The 20,662-nt window shown below is 58.6% G+C and overlaps 1 protein-coding gene across 2 annotated transcripts in view; it reads right to left on the reverse strand.

The window, feature by feature from the left end:
* Positions 1–20,662, reverse strand: part of LOC144946435 (A disintegrin and metalloproteinase with thrombospondin motifs 3-like) — a 79,052-nt gene that overhangs the window by 6,005 nt on the left and 52,385 nt on the right. For both annotated transcript variants that reach the window (XM_078875302.1, XM_078875301.1), the window contains exons 5-17: positions 14,195–14,278; positions 13,572–13,728; positions 9,176–9,281; positions 7,361–7,504; positions 7,060–7,192; positions 5,773–5,886; positions 5,401–5,549; positions 5,105–5,280; positions 4,591–4,724; positions 4,020–4,143; positions 2,097–2,177; positions 736–905; positions 257–419 (exon numbers count right to left, since the gene is read on the reverse strand). In XM_078875302.1, coding sequence (XP_078731428.1) covers positions 257–419; positions 736–905; positions 2,097–2,177; positions 4,020–4,143; positions 4,591–4,724; positions 5,105–5,280; positions 5,401–5,549; positions 5,773–5,886; positions 7,060–7,192; positions 7,361–7,504; positions 9,176–9,281; positions 13,572–13,728; positions 14,195–14,278 — 1,735 coding nt within the window. The remainder of the gene's footprint in view (positions 1–256; positions 420–735; positions 906–2,096; positions 2,178–4,019; positions 4,144–4,590; positions 4,725–5,104; positions 5,281–5,400; positions 5,550–5,772; positions 5,887–7,059; positions 7,193–7,360; positions 7,505–9,175; positions 9,282–13,571; positions 13,729–14,194; positions 14,279–20,662) is intronic.

Raw genomic sequence — 20,662 nt, forward strand, 5'->3', positions numbered from 1 at the left:
CTGTGGGGGTCAGCGCACACGGGACAGCGTCACCGCACGCTCGCTCACATGAACGGTTCGGGCCACCGCTTGTGACATCAACTTTGCGTGCGGAACCGTTATCCTGTACTCTGCATCGCGAGTCGAGCGCGACGACCGTTACACCACAGCGGCGGCTCCCTCCGCTGCATTGGCGATTTCGGAGGTGGCGACCGCATCCGGGCCGGCTCTCCCGGCCCCCCGTGGGTGCGCGACGCGTCCGCGAGCACCGTCGTACCGCTGCCGCACGGCTTGGAGCACTGCGTCCAGCTCTTGAGGGCCCACTCGTAGGCCTCGGCCTCCTGCAGGACGTTGTTGTTGCCGACGGGCGGCAGCGAGTCCTCGTGGATGATGTAGCGGTACGTGAGGCTCGACTTGGTATCGTTGTCTTGGGGCAGGATCTGACCAGGAGCCGAAGGAAGAGGTATTGGTGCAGCCCTGAGATTCCATTCCCAAGGTAATCTTGGCACGTGGTTGTAACCGATGAACTAACGTTGGCCCAATGAGTGTTTACTGGGAGGGCCTGTAAAGGGTCATTTGGCCTACTCTTCCACGTTAACGAGACGTGTTGTAAATGTTGGGTGTACCCACGCTTTTACCCACCACACGCGACCTGCCGACTAACTGCGGTGCGCCCATCTACAGCGCTGGGTGGAAACCGAGGCGGTGAGATTTTGGAAGCTGGCACCGCTCGATCGGCTACCACCCGGCACTCACCAGCACCACGATGGGCTCGGGCAGAGGCCCCGTGGAGCGCAGGAACTCCTTGCCGTCCTCCACGGAGTAGTCCCACTCCAGGCCCAGGTCGATGAAGGTGCGGGGGCTGCGCTCACGTTCCCGCGGTTTCCCGCTCAGCACGAACTGCCCCGTCGCCTGGTTCTTTACAGCTGGAACGGCGGCACGGACGCGCACCGGCACGGGGACGTCAGCGGCGGTGGCCAGGGGCTCGTGGCAGCACTGCTCGGCACTAACGTCGAGCAGCGTCCTCGCAAGTCGGGTGGCCCCCCCCGCAGTCGGGGGGGGGGGGGGTCACAAGGTCTATCGCCCCTCCAGGGATTATAAAATCTTCTTGGTTCTTTCGGTAAAGTCACGTAGAAGGGAAATAATAAAAATAAAACATAACAAAATAATTCTCAAGACGTTTCGGCCACAACGCAAGCAGCCGTCCTCAGGTCGTGAGAATTATTTTATTATGTTTTATTTTTATTATTTTATAATTTCCCTTCTACGTGACTTTACCGATGAATCCCTGCAGTCACGAAAGCTTTAAATCGGGATTATAAAATGTTTACCACTTTGCTTGCAGTCGACAGTGGTAGTACGGTATTACAATGGAATGACTGGCCCCCTGCCATGGAAGTGTGGAAATGTCACCAGCGTATAAAGGCTGCCCAATAAAGTTAAGTGGCCGACCTTTGCTTATTTGAACAAAGATTCTGTTTTTACTTTAAGTGTTTACCGATTGATTGAAGAGGTTCCTTGTGTGCGTGAACATGCGAGCATGCGCGTGCATGTGTGCACCCGGTGGGGGTTTAACTTGAAAGCAAACGCGAAAATCATTTTCTAAAAAAAGCACGAAGACAAAATTAGGCTTAGGAATGTGAAACGTCAGTAAAAAACTATGGGAAAACATCTCGAGATTTATGGATTTTTTTTTGTAAACGGGGCTGAAATAAAAAAAACCCATGCCCGACTTCTAAAAGTAACTCGGCGTGGCGGTAATTCCTCCAACGGGGCCCAGGTCAATATTTTCGGAACGGGACGTGGCCGACCGCCACTGTGGGTCAGCCACCGCAGTGTTGGCCATAGCCACCGCCGGGGGGGGGGGGGCAGGCCCCCCACGGAGAGGGGCCGTGTCGGCCGTGTCGACCGCGCTCGCTGCTAGCACCAGGGCCCCCCCGGGGTGAACCGAGGTCGACCGGTGCCCAGGTCGGCAGGGAGAGCCACAAACTCCGGGTGACCACCAGGGAGCACCAGGGCTGCACTCGCAAACATGACAATAGCACCTCCACCCCTACCCATCGAACCCGAGTGTTGAGTTCATAATGGCCGGGCATAGGGGAAGGGGGGGTAGTTACCCAGGTTGTGGGGCGATGCTTCCGCTTCGTTCACCATCAGGTGCCTCGCTCCGGCGGGGATGTCGAACATCTTGAGGAGACCTGCGGAGGTGCAGCCACAGCGCCGTCACATTCACGGTGACGTCACGGCCACGGCGTCACGGCCAGTACCAAATGGCGCAATCCAAGTTGTAATAGGTCAGGGTTGACGGAGGTTTTGATCTGAGCAAGGTTTTTCTGAAATGAGCTTTGGGGGGCGGGGGGGGAGAGAGACGACGATGACAACGGGAGGAGGGAATTCCAGAGAGGAGCGGTGCGAGGGAAGAGGTGGAAAAAGAATTGAGTTGACCTCTGTGGTGTGGCGAGCGAGTGAGTTGGTGGGTGAGTCAATTACTGGGTGAGTGAGTGCATGAGTGGATGAGTGGGCGAGCGAGCAGACGAGCTGCCGTGGCCTGCGGTGGACGAGAGGACACACAGCCGGTGTGTGTGCAGGAGACGCCGGCTCCACGACATTGGACTGAGTAACGTGCAGGGGAACAAGTGCCCGCAGTGCTAGAAGAGTGACAGGAGGTCGAGCGGACGCTGCGTAGGCCGGTTAACACCCCCTGCCCACTCCAGCTCGCACAACGATGGCACGCGGCTCGCGTTCCCCCGTGCGCCCTAAAACTCACGGTTTCTCCTCTTCCTTTCCCAGTCTCTCTCCCGCTCTCTCATTATCTCCCTCTCTCCGTGCCTCTCACCCCCTCCTCCCGGCGGCTACGGAAAGTGCGTCGCAATGCGTGTGCTCCATGACGTCCCTTTGGAATGTGATCCACTGTTCCCCAGGTCCGTTACTCTGGAGAATCCTGTCAGCGCTTAACCAGAGCGCTGTTTGTTGCTGACCGCTTGACATTTTTGGGCCTGTGGGCCTGTTCTTAGCAACTGTGTTTATTATGTTTATTTGCCAGTCTCTCTCTCTGTCCACCTTTTCGTCTATCTGTGTGTCACTACCTCTGTCCATCTCTATGAATATCTGTTTGTATATCTATCTGTCTGTGTGTGTGTGTCTGTGGTAGTGTAGCGGTTAGTGCGCTGCACTCACGGCCAACATCGGTGGCGATTATCTGAACCGGTCCTGGGCTTCCCCGAGGTGGACTCGGCCTCAAATGAGTACCTGGTGCGGCGTGTAGTAAACATCGCCACTAGGGAGACAAAGGTGGCTGGGCGTGGTGCTGGCCACTCACCCCCTCGTGTACCGTGCCGGCCTTCATAGGTGCTCGCTAACAGCACTTGCCCCTACAGTCTGTTAAGGCCATACGGGGGGGGGGGGGGTCTTTGTATGTATGTGTTATTATCCGTGTGTCTGTCTGTCTCTCTGTCGTCGAAGCGTTGAGATTTCTTCCCAATGGCTCTGTTCACACAAGTTCTGTTGTTTGCTTTGCGAGGTTTTTCAGATGCAGCCAACAGCTTTTCCGGGTATCTTCCAAGCCGGGACACCACATCTGGCTTGTTTTGTTTCGTATTTTGGTATTTAATTTACTTGGAATGTGATCCATTATTCTTCAAGAAGACATCATGGCTTTCACATGCGGTGTACTTTCCATTGACGCAAGGGGGGTGGGGGGGTGAAAGAGGCACAGAGAGAGAGAAAGAGGGAGAGATTTGAATAGTGGGACCGGACAGAGATAAAGGGGAGATTGGGGGAGTGAGGGAAGAGAGAGGAGAGGAGGGGGGGGTGACGGTGGCTTGGAGTGGGAGCCGCCGCTCCCAGGGCCCGGAGCCTCGTCCACCGTGCGGGGAATCCAGCTTTGGTCACCGTGTTCAGTAAGCGTGCCGGCTCGTGCGGTCGACCGACCGCCCGGAAAATATCACCGCACCCGGCACACCGCATCCAGCGTACGAGCGGTGCGTACGAGCGGTGCGTACGAGCGGTGCGCACGAGGGGGGGAGGGTCGCGAGCCTCACCGGGCTTCTTGGGCGTGCGCGTGAACGTGCCCTTGACGGTGCGGCAGTGCGAGTTGTCTCCTCCGCACACCCCACACTTGTCCTCCTGCTTGCTGGAGCCCAGCTCCTTGTCACAGCCGACGGTCTGCGTGCGGGCACGGGAGGGCACGAGGGGGGGAGGGCACGGGGGGTGGGGCACGGGGGGGGAGGGCACAGGGGTGGGCAGCGGCGTCAGACGAGGGGCTGCTGCTGGCGCCGCTCACGCCAAATGGCCCGTGCCGTGCCGTGCCGTGCTGGTGGTTTCAATGCAGAAGGAGGTTGGCTGCTGTGGCTCTGTTCGTGTCCAGCGAGGGGAGGAGCGGAGTGGTTCGTGCAGTACGCTACAGACAGGGTGATCCGACTTCGCCTCCCGCCCACGGCAAACGTCAGCAGCGACACCGAGTACCCGGTTCTGAATCGCGGCACCGTGGCGACCGTGCTTGCGCCCCTGCGGTCCGTCGAAGTAACGCGGGAGATCTTTGTCTTCGCGTGCATTTTATTTCCCTCCCGCCACTACCATCCCCCGGCCCGGCGCCGCACGTGGCACACTCACCACGCAGGCCCCCCGCACGCACACGCCATAGGGGTTGCGGTAGGAGCAGCGCGTGCCGTCGTGCACCAGCTGCTTCGTGTAGACCGCCTCGCCCGTCTCGCGGGACTGGCAGTGCAGCTCGCACAGCTGCAGCTCTGTGCGGGAGGTGGTGGGGGGGGTTGGGGGTTGGGGGAGCGAGTGGGGGGGGGGGAGTCATGTGACTGCACGGCGTCGGAATGCGAGCGCTCGACCGCACCGCTCCGCCGATGCGACTGGCGCGACGAGACGTGACGACACGTGTGCGGCACATGGTGATCGTGGTGGTGGTGGTGGTGACGACGATGATGATGATGATAGTGGTGATGACACTGCCAGATTCCTCACCCCCCCCCCTACTTCCCCCAACCCTCGCCTGGCTCCCAACACAGCCGGGGTGTGAGGTGGAGACCAAGTCCTCGACGTTGGTCAGAGGAATCGGTGACTACGGTAGTGTTGGTGGGCGGGCAGGCGAGCGATCGTGCGGGTCAGACCGTACCGTTGGGGTGCTCGTAGGGCAGCCAGTGGTGTCGCGTGCCGGCCACCTCGAAGTGCGTGTTCTGCAGCTGGCACTGCTGGGCGCGGAAGTCGTGGTGCGCGCCGGGGCAGTCCTCCACGTTGCACAGCTGGTACTCGTAGCTCTTGCCGGCGCAGTCGCGACCACCGTGCGTCGGCCTGCCGCGGAGACCGCCTCCAGTTAGATGCGCGGCTCGGACGCGACGCGCGTGTGCGTGTGTGCATGTGTACGTGTGTGTGTGTCCACGCTCGTGTTCACGCTCGTGTCCGTGCTCGTACTCGGGGTTGTCACAGAGGCGCGTGCGGAAGCGCACGCCGACGCCGCAGGAGCGTGAGCAGGCGCCGAAGCGGCTCCACGAGCCCCAGCTGCCGTCCTGGCGGAGAGGCTGGATCGCCGTCTGCCAGATGCAGTGGCCCTTGAAGCACCACTGGGGAAGGGGGGGACACACGGAGAGGGCACCCAGCAGCAGCACACCGCGGGGGTGGTGAGGGTAGTGACGGTGACAATGACGGTGACGATGATGCTGCGGTCCCGACGGTGACGATGACCGACGGGTGACGACGACCAACGACAGTGTCCGGCCGAGGGGCGACCCTCCCCGCCCCCCCGCCCCCCCGCCCCCCCGCCCCCCCCCCTGCACGCGACCCCACCTTGCCCGGCGCGCACTCCGTGCCGTCGAGCGGAGGCCCCTTCTTCGTCTTGCAGAAGTAGGGGTTGTCGGGGTGGCTGCACCACAGCTGCTTGCAGGGGTCGAACGTCCGGAACTGCGGCCGAGCGGAAAATGCGGAAAGAACGAAAATAAACGAAACGGGAAAAAATCGTGTGAAGGTCCCAGAGGGCTGCGGAGCACCGCCTGGTGCCCGCCGCCACCACGGACCGCCGCTCGGCACGGCGGTGTCACCGGCACAAGAGTGGGCCCCCAAAGATCAATTTGAGCAGGGCGGAGGTGGTGGTGAGGGTCTGCGATCCAACACCGTGGCAGCAACGGTTTTGGTGGACCACGTGGATATTTGTGAATCCCTCAAAGCAGTCTTACTTGGCAAATAGTCACTTTTCTGGGCCCCAAGACTCATAACTCTAAACCATAACAAAGTAAATGATCAGAAAATCTCGACACCAAAACTTTCCTTACAAATCTGAGCTTTTAAAATTCAAAACTCATTCCTACTGCCAATTTCAATGAGGTATCTATAAACGGATCACCATACACATTTTATTATTATCATAATTGCGAGGACCCCCATACTGATAAAATCACGGGGTGGTCACGGGGATCTGGAGCTGCCCGACTTCTAAGACCACATTTAACAAAGTGTCCTGGAAAAAACGAAACGAAGCTAAATACATCGCTGACACAACGCTTTTTTTTTCAAAATAATAATGGCTTTCGGAAAGGATGTCTAAAAACAGCAAATAATAATTAGGGAATTTTTCCAACGCTGCAAATACCTTCGCATTATCGGCGCGTTACAGCGACTTAACGCGAGGTCGCGGTTTGCACGTGTAGCAGAACTAATTTAACACGCACATTGTTGCAATGAGGCTCGCGATACCCCCACGGCGTTCGGTCAACAGGGCCCAGTGGAATGTTCTACTCTTGGACCGGGGTCAGCTGCTCCACCAAAGTGGTCAACCGCTCCACCACAGGGGTCAACCGCTCCACCGCAGGGGTCAGCCGCTCCACCAAAGTGGTCAGCCGCTCCACCGCAGGGATCGGCCGCTCCACCGCAGGGGTCGGCCGCTCCACCACAGGGATCGGCCGCTCCACCGCAGGGGCACGGAGAATTGGGCCAGGGGCGAGGACTGCTCTAACAAGCCGTGCACACGGCCATGCACAGCATTGGCACGACGTGGTGCACCGCTCTCTGCGGGCGTTGGCGCGAGCATGGGTTGCAGGTGCGAGTGTGTGACTGCGTGTGTGTGAGCGCTGTACGCACGGCCGTGCACATCTTGTATCCCACGCCGAAGTCGAAGCGGCACTGCTCGTCCATGGAGTAGTTGATCCCGGGCAGCTCGGGCATCGTCGGCCAGTCATGCTCAAAGGGGTCGTCCAGCAGGCAGTCGTACGAGCTGCGTCGAGGGGGGAGGGGTGGGGGGGGTGACCACGCGGAGACAGGGGCACGGGGGTACAGGGACACAGGAACACGGGGACATGAGTACGCAACGTACACGTGTGTGTGTGCGCCAACATGAGTGCTTGTGTACGTGTGCGTGCGTGCGTGACTGTGTGCGTCGTACTGCAGGCATCGCGCGAGCTCCTGCCGGCTGCAGCGCGACCAGTGGTAGCGGTGGAACGCGGCCTGCACCAGCGGCGCCATGATGCTGCCCATGCTGGTCTCGTCCCCACAGCGGTTCCCCTGCCCGTCGTGCTCCATGCCCAGCCTGCACACTCACGGACACGGACACGCACGCACACGCACGCACACGCACGCACACGCACAAACACACACGAACACGCACACACGTGGCCGGGGCGTGAGCGTACGCATGTGCAAAAGCATACAATGGGCATACGCGCGCGCGCAAACAAGCATGTGCACCAGTTAAAAGGGTAAAAACCTACTATTATATTTTGCCACTGGTAAAAGAGATCTCATAGTGTAAATGCTTACCCCGAGCTCTCAATACTCTGATATTGCACTGTGTTTGAGTTGTACGCCTTCTGGTGTCATCTGGCCCTACACCAATGGGGACTAGGCTCTAAAGAAAGCCGTCTCGGGTGTGGGCCAATCAACTTCAAGGACAGTGCATATTATCATCCTTATCAGAGTTGCTTCTTTTTGTTTGCTTTTTTGACTACTTGTGTTGTGGTCATTGCAAACATGATGCCTTGAATAAAGGTGTCAGTTTTGTACCAGTTAAAAGGGTAAAAACCTACTATTATATTTTGCCACTGGTAAAAGAGATCTCATAGTATGAATAAATAACGACAAAGAACCTCCACGTCGCCTGTCACGGGCTGCTGGCGACCACGGTGCACGAGGGGGTGGTGTGGCCAGCACTGCACCCGGTCACCTTTGTCTCCCCCAGGCTGACGCTTACGCACTGTGCCAGGTACTGATTAAAGGCCGAGTCAACCTAAGCGATAGCCTAGGACCTGGTTCAGATATCACTCGCCAGAGATGTTAGCCATGGCCGGGAATCGAACTACCGGTCGCCGGGTTCGTAGCGCGACGCGAAAACGGCCGCCCCACCGCTCCTCCACGAGCATGAACAGAAACGCGCACACGCACCCTGGTGAGCTCACACGCGCACGTCCGCGTACGCACGCACACGCGGACGTGCGCGTACGCACGCACACGCGGACGTGCGCGTGCGTACGCGCACGTCCGCAGCGTGCGTAGCGCCACTGTCAATCGCCACGCTGGTTGCTCGGGGTTGGAGAATCATTGCGTTCGTGTGTGTCCATCCGTGCGTGCGTGCATGTGCGTGTGTGTGTGCACCCACTGTGGCCACAGCTGTGCAAATTTGCCGACCGTGGGGGGCAATAAAGCTGGCTGGAGTACGTGAGAGCCACTCGTTCGCATTTACTTACTCGCTTTTGCGAAGACAAAGATCCCCCATACAGCCTTAACAGACTGTTGGGGCAAGTGCTGTTCGCGAGCACCAATGGAGGCCGGCGAGAGACACAATGGACAGTGGGCAGCACCACCCCCGGCTGCCTTTGTCTCCCCAGTGATGGTGTTTACACACAGCACCAGGTACTCATTTGAGGCTGAGTCGACCTAGGGGAGGCCGAATCACTTAATCCATCACTCACACATTCACCCACTCATTCATTCACCCATCGACCCACTTAATCAAACACTCAATCAACCACTCATTTATTCATTCACCTATCCACTCACCCACTCACCGAGCAACTTGCTCCCTCACGTACCACTCACTAATTACTCACCCAAAATTTCACTCACTAAATCAGGTCTAACCCATGTCGCGGATCTAATACAGATGTCAGGTCTAACACACACACACACACGTGATGGTTACACATCACACGCATGTGGCAGGTCCAGCACACGCGTGGCGGGACAGGTGGCGGGCGGCACTCACACGTGGCCGGTCTCGTGCGCCACCACGAAGGCGGAGGAGAAGCCATCCTCGTGGTTCAACGTGCAGCTCCGCAGGGCGTGGCACATCCCCGTGACCGGAGCGTAGCCTGGGAGGGTGGGATGGGTGTGCGGAGTAACCGGCGTGAGTGTGAGACACGGGGGAAGCGATGCGGGGAGAAACGCGCAGAGGGGGAGTAGAGATTGGGAAGGAAGGCGGGAGAGTCGAGGGATACGAGGGAAAGGGAGAGAGATGTTTGTGATGACAGAGAGGAGTGGGGGTGTGTGTGAGATGAGAGATGGGAGGGAATGAATGGTGGACAGGCATGCGAGGGATGGAGGATGTGGGAGAGTGTGTGGGATGCGGATATTGCGCCACTGGCCGAGGCTGTGAACGTAAGGTGACCAGGGCCCCTTTGCGAACCCCCACCGCACTGACGGCCGCCGGGTTGCAAAACGGGGCGACTCATCGGCACGGCACATGGGGTCGGGGGAAGCCACGGCGCATGCGCCGGGGCCCAATGAGGACCCCTCTGGTGGTCGGGGTTGTTGCGGTGGCGTCGAGCCCTGGACGGTGTGCACACGATTAAGTCGATTGGAAATCATCGATTGTTCGTGCCCTGTAAAAATGGTGGCCCGCCCCCACGTCATGCATCCCGAAGGTGGGAAGACCCCTGAAAGCCGCCACGCCCTGGCGAGACGGGGCGGGCGACGAAGACGACGACGCTAGGCGAGACACTGGGCCCCCCAAACTGTTTACGTGTCGTCCGATTGGTCGAGTTATTGAACCTCTATATTCGGCGGAGTGAACCGGTTACTCAAACACCTCCAGTGGGTGGCATCGCCACCGCCACCACCGGCCCGGCTCGCGTTTCCGACCGCTTGGACCAACCCCTGAGCCACCAAGGCACACGGGACGGCACTCGTAAAGCGACACTCGTTATGGTTTTTCCTCTACGATCGATTGCCATTTTTGGTCAGACACGGGGCAGGCAGGCGGGCGGGCTTGCCGGTGTTTTGACGGCCCCCGCATTTTTGCAATAACTCGTCTCGGTCGCGCCACGTGCGGTGTGATCCACGGCCAAAGCCGGCCGCGTGAGCGCGCCCTGTGAGAATTCCCCGAGTCTCAGGAAGGGGGACTGGAAAGCCTCAATCTATTTTATTGCTCCGATCTGTTTTCCTAACGCCGGCACCGATCGTACAATTAATAAAATACAGATTCGGGACGGGGGACGACACCTCTGGCTCCCGCCCGGTGAGGCCCTCGCCCGGCGTTTTCAATCGCGCGGCGTTTTTCGGCGCGCGTCTAAATTTCAACGTCTCGGCCTCTGCTCCGACCATCATCGCGATCGCCCGGCGTTTGCGGCCGGGACGTGGGCATCGCGCACGGGCGCTGCCGGGCGTGGCGACGCACGCCGAGCGTGGCGACGATTGAACCGCGTTCGCAAGCGGCGCCACAAGCTCACAGTCTCGGCCTGGGCCACGGCTGTCGCCTGATGACGCCGGTTATAATTACTGGCGAAACGTCGTTCTCAGATTGTAAATGTTGTGGCTTGGCTCTCCAACAAACCGGTGTGCTGTACTAGTAACGAATTGGAATGTTCTGTTTACGTGGCACAAACCTTAGTAATTGGCTGTGTCGGTTGGTGGCGGGTTTAACGACACATTTATATATTTACGCGATCTAGCCCAAAAAAACACTTGTATCATGGATGATATTGGTCGCGCAAGCCTACGTGTTATAAAGGACAACGTCGCGGTAACGTCGGAACTGTTTTGTTTTGATGACGAGCGCAGGGAAGAGCGCAAGTCCGCCCACCGACGTGAAGGCGGACAGATTCTGTGCAAGCGCCGTCGTCACAAGCGGTTGCGGCCGCTCTCTCGCACACGGCGGTGCGCGACGATCCGCGGGGGAGTTCCGCGCGGAAATTCATCGCAAGCCAAACGATCGATACAGGAATTGGCCAAACGTTCCCAATGCAGGCGTTTCCTTGGTTCAGAGGGCATTGCTATTACATGGAGGTGGAGTGGTGGCGCAGCGGTTAGCGCACTATACCACGTACCCGGGCCACCTGGGTTCAATTCCCGGTCACGGTCAACGGCGGTGGTGAGCGATATCCGAACCGGACCCGGCGCGTCCGCGTTCACGAAGCCGCACCGCATTCGCCCAAACCGTTCTCACTTCCAGTAGCGGCGATTGCATTGCATCAACAAAACATTCGTCGACAGCACCAGGGGCGGCACTTGAACATGCGCGGATTGGGGGAGAAAGGAGGGAGCGGCGGAGGGAGTGTGCACAGAAGACCCGCGGATCACGCGGTTGGGGTTGGGCGAGCGTTCGGGTGAAGGCGAAATGAGATCCACAGGGCGACGAAAACACGGGGGGGGCGGGGTATGGGGGGGGGGGGCATAGACAGCCCAAAGGCAGCATTCTCATTCCAGCACCGTGCAGTGGCTAGAGGAGCCGTGTGCGTCGAGTTAAAGGGACGGGCCACCCCCCGCCCGCCGAGGGCGGTAGCTCCCGGCTCGGTCCCGCGGGCCGTGGGTGCCGGCTGGGCCCGTGTCTGCTGCTTAACGTGGCTGGGAAGCAACGGAGAACAGGAAGGGTTTCCGCCCTCGGAACACCGGTGCTACCCAGCGCTCACTCGCAGCGATGAGCCTTCAGCCGCTGCTCGTGGGCCAGTGGTGGGAATTCCACATTCCTATGGCGGGGGCGATTCAACGCATAGGACGACCACCGTCGACTTCTCCACACTAATATCATCGGTCTCTCGTCCGGCCGCCAACCAGGGGTTGAACTCGCAACCTTCCGATTGCGAGCCGCTCGCTCTGCCACCGAGCCTCCTGGCCGGTAACATTTTTGGACCGAGGTTCGGTAACGTGTAGCCCGTTTGTTTGGTGAGAACGGTCAATTGACCCCCGTGACCCGCACAGAGACGGGAGGCCCTTGTCCTGCAGGGGAATGGCAAGGTGGCTGCACGCCGAGACGTTTAAATTTTGCTTTTCCACTTTTCCCAAAGCCAGAGTACGGGGAGCACAGCGGCCGACGGGGAGATGGCTGCGCTGTTAAATCTGTTAGTGGGACGGGAGGATTGACGTTTGAAATATCGTGCGGTGTTAATTTGAAGCAAAGCACTGTGTAGCGGAGAGCAGCGGAGAGGGCACGCTTGCTGCAGAACGGGGCCGTGAGAAAGAAGCAGCGGACATGGGAAATTCATCGTAAAAGCCCGAGGGACGGGTTATAACCCTGCGGCGTATCACCGGTGACGTTCTGCGCGTGAACTTCCAACGTGAAGGGCGTCGCCCTTCCCGCCACCGCCACTTTACCGAAAAAACCTAAGAATATGAGTGTCTGGCCGTCGAGAAAGTCGATTCTCACGTGCCAACGACTCGCGCTGCGAGAATCAATCCTTCCAGAGTCGCAATTCGATTCGAGAATTGTTTTGTATCCATATATGCAAACCATATGCAAAATTAAATACAAATTACTTAGGAAACAGATGATACAAAGGCGACACTCGTGCACGAGGGAGATGGACATGGGGAGCACTCGCACAGACAGACAGATCGTGCGGCACGCTCATTCAGGCACCAGCGAGACGCACCACACACACGGGGCGGATGGCACTAAAACGAGATGGTACAAACGATAATTGAAAATGTAATCGATTTTCGAATCGAACCATGACCACCGATCGTGACAAGCCAATCGGCGGCGGGGTTTGGCACGCTGCGGTTACGCAATCCCAGGCTGCGGCACGGCGTTGGAGCAGCGCACCTCCTCAAACGGACGACGGCCGCGACGGGACCCGGGCCCTCCGAGCCCCTCGGCCACTCGGGACTCTTCCCCCTTCCCCGGCCCCCCCCCCCCTCCCCCTCAGGCTCCACCCTCACGGCGGCGCCGCGGCTCCCACGCCCGGCGCGGCGGGATCCGATTTTACGAGCGACGCCACCCAATGCGCGGAGCTGCTTGCATCATCGCTCGTGCCAGCGGCTAGGTGACCGGGTGGTGCCGCTCCGCGCCCCTGTCCCCCCCCCCGCCCCCCCGTCCCCCCCCCCCCCGTCCCCCGTCCCCCGTCCCCCCCCCCCGTCCCCTCCCCCCGCCCTTCGTCGCCGCTCCCAGAGGCTTGACGGCCGGCTTGCTGGTCCCAGCCGCGAACGACGCTCGGCTTCTGCCCCCCCCGGTTGGGAAGCACGCCGCCGCGGGCCGCGACACCGCGCGGCGCCCCATCGGCGAGCGACGGTCGGCCCTGGCAAAGCCGAGGTTGGCCAGGAGTATGGCGGAGGAAGAGGAGGGCACGGAGCCCGAGCGAGAGGCCCCGCGGGGGAGGGCGGTGGCATTGTCGTGGTTGCACGGTGCTTTGCGCTGCAGCGGTACCGGACTGAGAATGATACCTTACCTTGCATACCTGCCGGACCGAAGTCCTGGCGGGTGAGGAAGATGGCGTGGTCGTGGTGCTCGGCGTGCTCCACGTCCGCACGCTGCTGCCCATACGCCCAGCGGCACACCTGCTCCAGGCTCCGCGCCGGGTTGCCGCGCTCGATCAGGCTGATCGACTGCACGGGGGACGATGAAGATTGGGGGGGGGGGTGGACAGTCAGGATGGGCGGCCGTGCGTATAGGGGGGGCGCCACGCGGCAGCGTGGACGTTCCGCGCCCGTCCTCACCGTGTCCCCGGGGAGGGAAGGCCTCATTTGCTGCGCGTCCGGGAAGTCAGGTGACGCACGCGCAGGGCCAACGTGTTTACAAACGTCAACTTGGTGTCTATCGCCTGGTGTGTCCTCAAGATACCGGGCGAGTTCAGGGCTGGGATTGCCCCCGTATATATCCATTCCCTTAGCAAAAGGCCATTACACCGTGCAATGTTATGTATATGACGACAGTGTGATGAGATGATTACGTAGCTGCTGATTGTCATAGCCGATGCTGCTGTTGCTGCTGTTGATGAACATTACATGAGGAGGATGATGACGACAATATGACCAATGGTGACGACGACAACGAGGGTGTGCGGCGCCTTACCTGCCGGTAGCCCAGCATCACCATCCTGACGAGCACGACGTTGATGTGCGCCCCCAGCGATTCGTCGTGGTAGATCTCGTTCACCTGCGGACGCACGGTCGCACACGGAGCTCGTCACGGGTCCCACTCGCCCACCCGCTCACCCGCCAACCCGCTCATTCACTCACCCGCCAACCCGTTCATTCACTCGTTCACTCACTCACCCGCTCATTCACTCACCTGCTCACCCGCTCATTCACTCACCTGCTCACCCGCTCATTCACTCACCTGCTCACCCGCTCATTCACTCACCTGCTCACCCGCTCATTCACTCACCTGCTCACCCGCTCGTTCACTCACCTGCTCACCCGCTCATTCACTCACCTGCTCACCTGCTCACCCGCTCACCCGCTCATTCACTCGTTCACTCACTCACCCGCTCGCTCACCGGGCTACAAAAACGGCAAAAGTGGCAATGCATAGGAGTGACGATTCGATTCGAGAATTGACCTCGGGGCGAATGCAGCACCTCCAGGGGTTGGAGGGGTCGCACATGGACTCCTCGCACACGGAACACGTACGGACACAAAATGACGGGTCCGTGCACGTTGCAGCAATGGGGTCACAGTGACCCCACAAGGGAACACATCGCCACCCCCACCACCACACACACGCCACCTCCTCGCGCAACGCAGCGCGCCGCTACTGGCGCACAGAACCACAACGCGGCGGTGGTGTCGGTGGTGGCGGTGGCGGTGATGGTGGCGTTGGGCAGTGCCAGTTGACAGCGACAAGCGGGGAACGTTGTGCGAGTGGCGACGCGAGACTCCGCGGTTTGTGAGGCTGCGAGCCGATCGCCAGGTGGGGGAGGAGCGGCAGACTGGTATCGAGTAATCGGTCTGACGATCAGCACCAATACCGATCCCTTCACGACGATCAACATGAACACCGCCCATCAACATGAATACTGATGCCTTCACCACACGGGCATCAAACACAATGATGTTTTCTGATCGCCATCGTCGCCGTCGTCGTAAGGAGCTACCATCTATCAGCTGGTGGACGAAGCCCTTCACAAAGCCATCCCCCATTCACTCACAGTTGCGTGAAGCTCAGTCTCATCGGCAGAGGCCAGTGGGGGGGGGGGGGGGGGGGAGTTCCTCCCCAGTGGTGTCGCTGCTGGGCGTGGAGGTGAAGGGTTGGTGGATCACGGAGGGATCGGTAAAACTCTCAAAAGCTGCGAGGCTGCCAGGAGATGGCACAGCGAGTGTGGCGCTCTGGGCGTTGTCCCCTCGTGCGTGTGCTGAGGTGTTCTCCGTGCACGCCGGTGCCCTCTCTCGCGCGAGGCCAAACTCGTTAAAGACGTTTAACGCGTTAAAGACGTTTAACGCGTAGCAGGCTTTCGCAACCATTAGAGGTTTTTGTTGGGTAAGATCGCGTAAATATATAAATGCGTGTCGTTAAACCCGGCACCAACCGTCACGGCCAATTAGTAAGTTTTGTCACGTAAACAGAACGTGCCAATTCGTTACTAGTACAGCAGCACCAGTAACGAATTGCTGTACTCGTAACGACCGTTGACATGCTATAATTAAGTGACAAACCTTACTAATTGGCTGTGTCGGTTGGTGCCGGGTTTAACGATTTATATTTACTGTATTATCGTAAAAAAAGGAATTGGCCAAAAAAAAAAGGAATTGGCCAATGCTTCCCAGGGAAGGAGGCCCGAAGACTCCGCTGGGCTTCCCCGAGTAGAAAGTCGTCGTCGCTAACGCGCGCTACAGGTCACAGCAGGGCACGAGTTGGACGCCGTTCTGCCTGCGGGGCTCCAGCAGGAGTTTCTGGACACCGCCACGCGAGGGAATTTCATCTGACGTGTGCTTGGGGCTTGTGTCTGTCGGCGTGAAGGCAGTTTACGTCGAATATGGCGGAAGGGGAAAAAATGGCGAGACCAATATTTTGTGGTAAAATCTGACAGTGCCCGACCTTCGCACCCACACTTGAAACCTTCCCCCAAAGTACGATCGTGACGAATCGCACACGGGTCGGCCCCAGGTCTCGACTTGCCCTCAATACCCTTCTTCTCAGGCCTTAGCCCCTTTGCTAGTTGTGCAGCGATGTGGAAAAACTGGGAGCACTGGCCCCCCCCCACCCCCTCCCCCCCACTGAATTCGTAACCTTCCTGCCCCCCCCCCGTTGGATACTTCCCATGCAACCTTTCGACGGAGGAATTTTTAAAAATTCTACTTGCAGAGAAAAACGCAAAGATAACATTTTTGAAGGAGGTGTCGCTACGGAAACGTGGGGCTGGCCCATGGAGGCCTGCCACAGAAAACCAGAAGGACCCGTGCCCCCCCCCCCCCCAGCTAATGATACCGCATTTTTTGGCGGGAATTTTGCAGTAAAATGTTTAATGGGCGTTTATAGAAAAATGCCAGGAAACTTGAGTCGGGGCAGGGCCCAAGCTGCCGGTCTTGGGTCTGGGAAGCCTCTCAAGACAGTTATTCCATCTTGAAGGCAGAGCGCGGCTCCCTCCATGGGGAGGCACCGTGCCCCTCGCAGCAACAAGCGCCTGGGTTCTCATCCTGATACAGGCACCTTTCTGCGTGGAGTTTGCACGTTTCTCCCCCATCCTGTCCAGCGTTGGGTTTTAGTTTTTTTCCTCCGGGTGTCTCTCGTTTTCTACCACAGCAAAGAAAACATGTAATGAACGTAAATGTCGCTGGCCAAACACGTCCCTCCGCAGCAGCAGCATCCTCCAGCGTGCCTCCCCTGGGTGAAGTGGTCGAGATGTTAACTACCTTGCCTGGTACGCAGGAGGTCGGGGGTTCGATCCTTACCCTGACGCCTGCTGCTGTATATTTGGAGTTTGCGTGTCTCTCTCTCCCCGTGATCGGGTGGATTTTTCTCCCGGATCCCCCGGGTTTTCCCCCCACATTTAGAATCAACATCACGCGTTTAGAGTTTTTGCTGCTATAAAATTCCTTGGGATAAGCCACTTACGTTGAGTTATCATTTGTGACGGCCAAGTCGCTTCTGAAAAAGAGCTATACAGCTCAGTGGGGCCTTACCTAGTAAAATAAAATAAAAAATGCTTCAGTAGTTTATAAGCGACTCTCGTTAGATTATCGCAATGAAGCGCACTCACACGGATCTCTACACATCGACGTGAGGCCAGACCGCCATCACACACTGGGTTTTTATATATATTTTTTACCAAGTAAAAACATTTTTTGTGTTTAAATGTAAATTTTACACACGTTTATTTGCATTCACCCATTTTTCCCTCTTTGTTGGACATCGGAAACAATTGCCGTGACGGCGGAATGGGAGTTTAAATTGCTCGCAGGAATTCGGGAACGCTATTAGCGCTGGTCCGTGGGATGTTTGCGAGAGGCAGCATTCGATTTAGTGCTGTCTGTGAGTCCTGGGCAAATTGCCTTCGAAAAGTAAAACACGCGCGCACACACACATACGCGCACACACACACATGCCTGGCTACACACGCATAGAGCCAACACAAAGATCCCCCGTACAGCCATAACAGACTGTTGGGGCAAGTGCTTTTAGCGAGCACCTATAAAAGCCGGCATGGCACACGAATGGGTGTTTGGTGAGCACCATGCCCGGCCACCTTTGTCTCCACAGCGGTGATGTTCACGTACCGAACCAGGTACTCGTAAGGCTGCTTCGGATATTCTCCGCCGATGTTGACCGTGAGCGGGAATCGAACTCGTCTCGGCCGGTTCGAAGGGCAACGCTCTGACCGCTGCGCCACGACACGCGCACACACGCACGCGCACAATCGCGCACATGTGCGCACAAACACGCGAGCGCGCGCACAGACGCACAGACACGCACGCCACATTCCACTGCGCCTGCCGAAACGCAACTCATCTGGAGATTCCAAGGTCAGAATTTTTCCTAAGTTTCACAATCGTCCGGTAAACAGGCAACGGACACGGCCGCGCCGCGCATCTCTGGCCGGCGCCCGAGTCGGAGCGGCTGAGAGGACTCCGTGCCACGGAACGCACACCGCATTCCGGCCGCGCACGCAACCGCGCGTCGTTACCAAATGTGTGTCCGTTCAGCACCACCACGCCGCCCCCCCTCCGCAGCGTGACGACCGTACTTCACCACCGCCCCCACCCCCACGCGTGAACGGTAACGGTTGGATAAACCTTAAGAGCTGCAGTGGAAGTGTGTGTTTGTCGGGGATGACGCTGCGCCGCTCGTCAATGCACAGAAGCTGCTCCTAAGAGCGTGCGGTACCACAGCGGAGCACTTAGCAGGCAGCTTGCACCGAATGGAGATGACGTCACCACCGAGGCTGTGCCAGGCACTCCGAGACACGGACGCACACATACACAGGCAGACGAGGACAAGACCAAGACAAATATTCCCCTTACAGCCTTAACAGGCTTTTGGGGCAAGTGCTGTTAGCGAGGCCGGCACAGTACACGATGGGGGGGGTGTGTGGCCAGCAACCTCGCCCGACCGCCTTTGTCTCCCCAGTGGCGATGTTTTATGCACGGCACCAGACAATCATTTGAGGCCGAGTCGACCGAGGGTAGGCCCAGGACCGGTTCTCCCAGGGATCGCCGGGGTGACCGGCGAACGAGCGCAAGGGCACGAGACGTTTTGGACACCCGTGCAAAGGCAGCGAGGCGGGGGGGGGGGGCAACCCCCCAAAGTCCAGCGATGGGGGGAGGGGAGGGGGTTGAAGGGGGGGGGGGGGCGATTTCCTCCCCAGCCCCACCGCTCACCTTGAGGGCCAGAACATCGGGTACTGTATTTGACTGATCATTAGCAGAGGAAATACAGTGAATGTCTTTAAGTTAATGTAGGGGGGGGGGGGGACCCTGTTTAAAAAGCGTGGCATTTCAGGACCACCCCAACTTTCTGCCAGAACAAAATGTACCATGCCAATGCCTGAGTGCCCCTCCAGCCCGCGTCAGCCCCCCCAGCCCACGTGAGCCCCCCTAGCCCCCCTAGCCCCGTATTCTGCTGGCTCTGCTCAGCGCTGGTAACCGCCCGCCACAGGCAGACTCTGAAAGCCTCTATTTACACAAAGGAGCTATTTTTGAAGATAGGACAAATTAAAGAATCTGCTGTTTACTTTTTGGACGTGCAGCACTGGGCGGCAAAACAAGTGCCCTGGACAAACAAGGACGGAAATAGAACGGGACCTAGAAAACCACAAACAGAACCAAGAGCAGCACAAACACTCCACTGTCCTGTGAATGTACAAAGATACCCCGCCGTTTCGCCTTAACAGGCGCTGTTAGCGAGTAGCACCGATGAAGGCCGGCACGGCACACGAGGGGGTGGGTGGCCAGCACCCTGCCCGGCCACTTTTGCCTCCCTAGTGACGATGTTTACACACCGCACCGGGTGCTCATTTGAGGCTGAGTCGACCTAGGGGAGGCCCAGGACCGTTTCAGATAATCGCGAACCCGGGTCGTCAGGTTCGTAGCGCAGCGCGCTAAACCGCCCCCCCCCCCACCAGCATCACTCCCACAGCTCGCCGCAGGCAGCCACAACGCTGCCCTCTGACCTCCGATCGCAGCCAACTCGGGATGTGAACCCAGAACTCGGCCGCAAGCCAACACAATCCCAAACTCTCAAGTCCCAACGGATTCCCTGCCGCCCCCCCCACCTCCCCCACCTACGAGGTGGTGTGCAGAGTCATAGTCACAATTGACAGGACCTTAGTCAATCTGCTGCTAGATGAAAGCCTCTCCCCGCACGCTCCGAGGGTTACGGTGGTTGTCTTGGCCGTACTTCACGACGCTGGTCGGCACGTGTTGGCGAAGGGGGTGCAGCAGAGGTCGCAACCGGGTACCCGAAACCCGTACCCTACCTGATACCTGGCTACCCGTACCCGGCCGGGTACGGGTACGGGTAGGCCGTGAGTCACTGGTGAGTAACTGTTTGTCACTCATTTCGGGTAGGGTACGGGTAGGGTACGGGTAGGGTACGGGTAGGGTACGGGTAGGGTACGGGTAGGGAACGGGTACCCATTTTCGACCCTGGTGCGGCCGGGTACGGGTACGGGTAAGGAATCAAAACCCGTTTGCGACCTCTGGGGTGCAGCAACACGCCGGTTCGGCTGTCGCTCGCCACGGATGTGAGGCACGGCTTGGGAATCTAACTCGGGAAACCGGGAGCAAAGTGCAGTGTGCTAACCACCGAGCCGCCACTCCCCCCACTGCCAATTTAGGCTCTTACCTGCCCATATTTAAAGTTCTGTCTCTCTAGCTCTTTGTTTCAGGGAGAGAGGGGAGAGGAGGGAGGGAGAGGAGAGAGAGGGACCGAGTTGCGGGGACGGAGATGGAAACTCAGCTGCTCCGACAAGGAGGCCTCTGGAATGCGTCGACGACGATGATGATGACGATGATGACGACGACGGCAATGATGATGACGATGACGGCGATGACGATGACGGCAACGATGATGACGATGACGGCAACGATGATGATGATGACG

This window comes from Lampetra fluviatilis, chromosome 41, assembly GCF_964198595.1.
Source record: "Lampetra fluviatilis chromosome 41, kcLamFluv1.1, whole genome shotgun sequence".
Lineage (NCBI taxonomy): Eukaryota > Metazoa > Chordata > Hyperoartia > Petromyzontiformes > Petromyzontidae > Lampetra > Lampetra fluviatilis.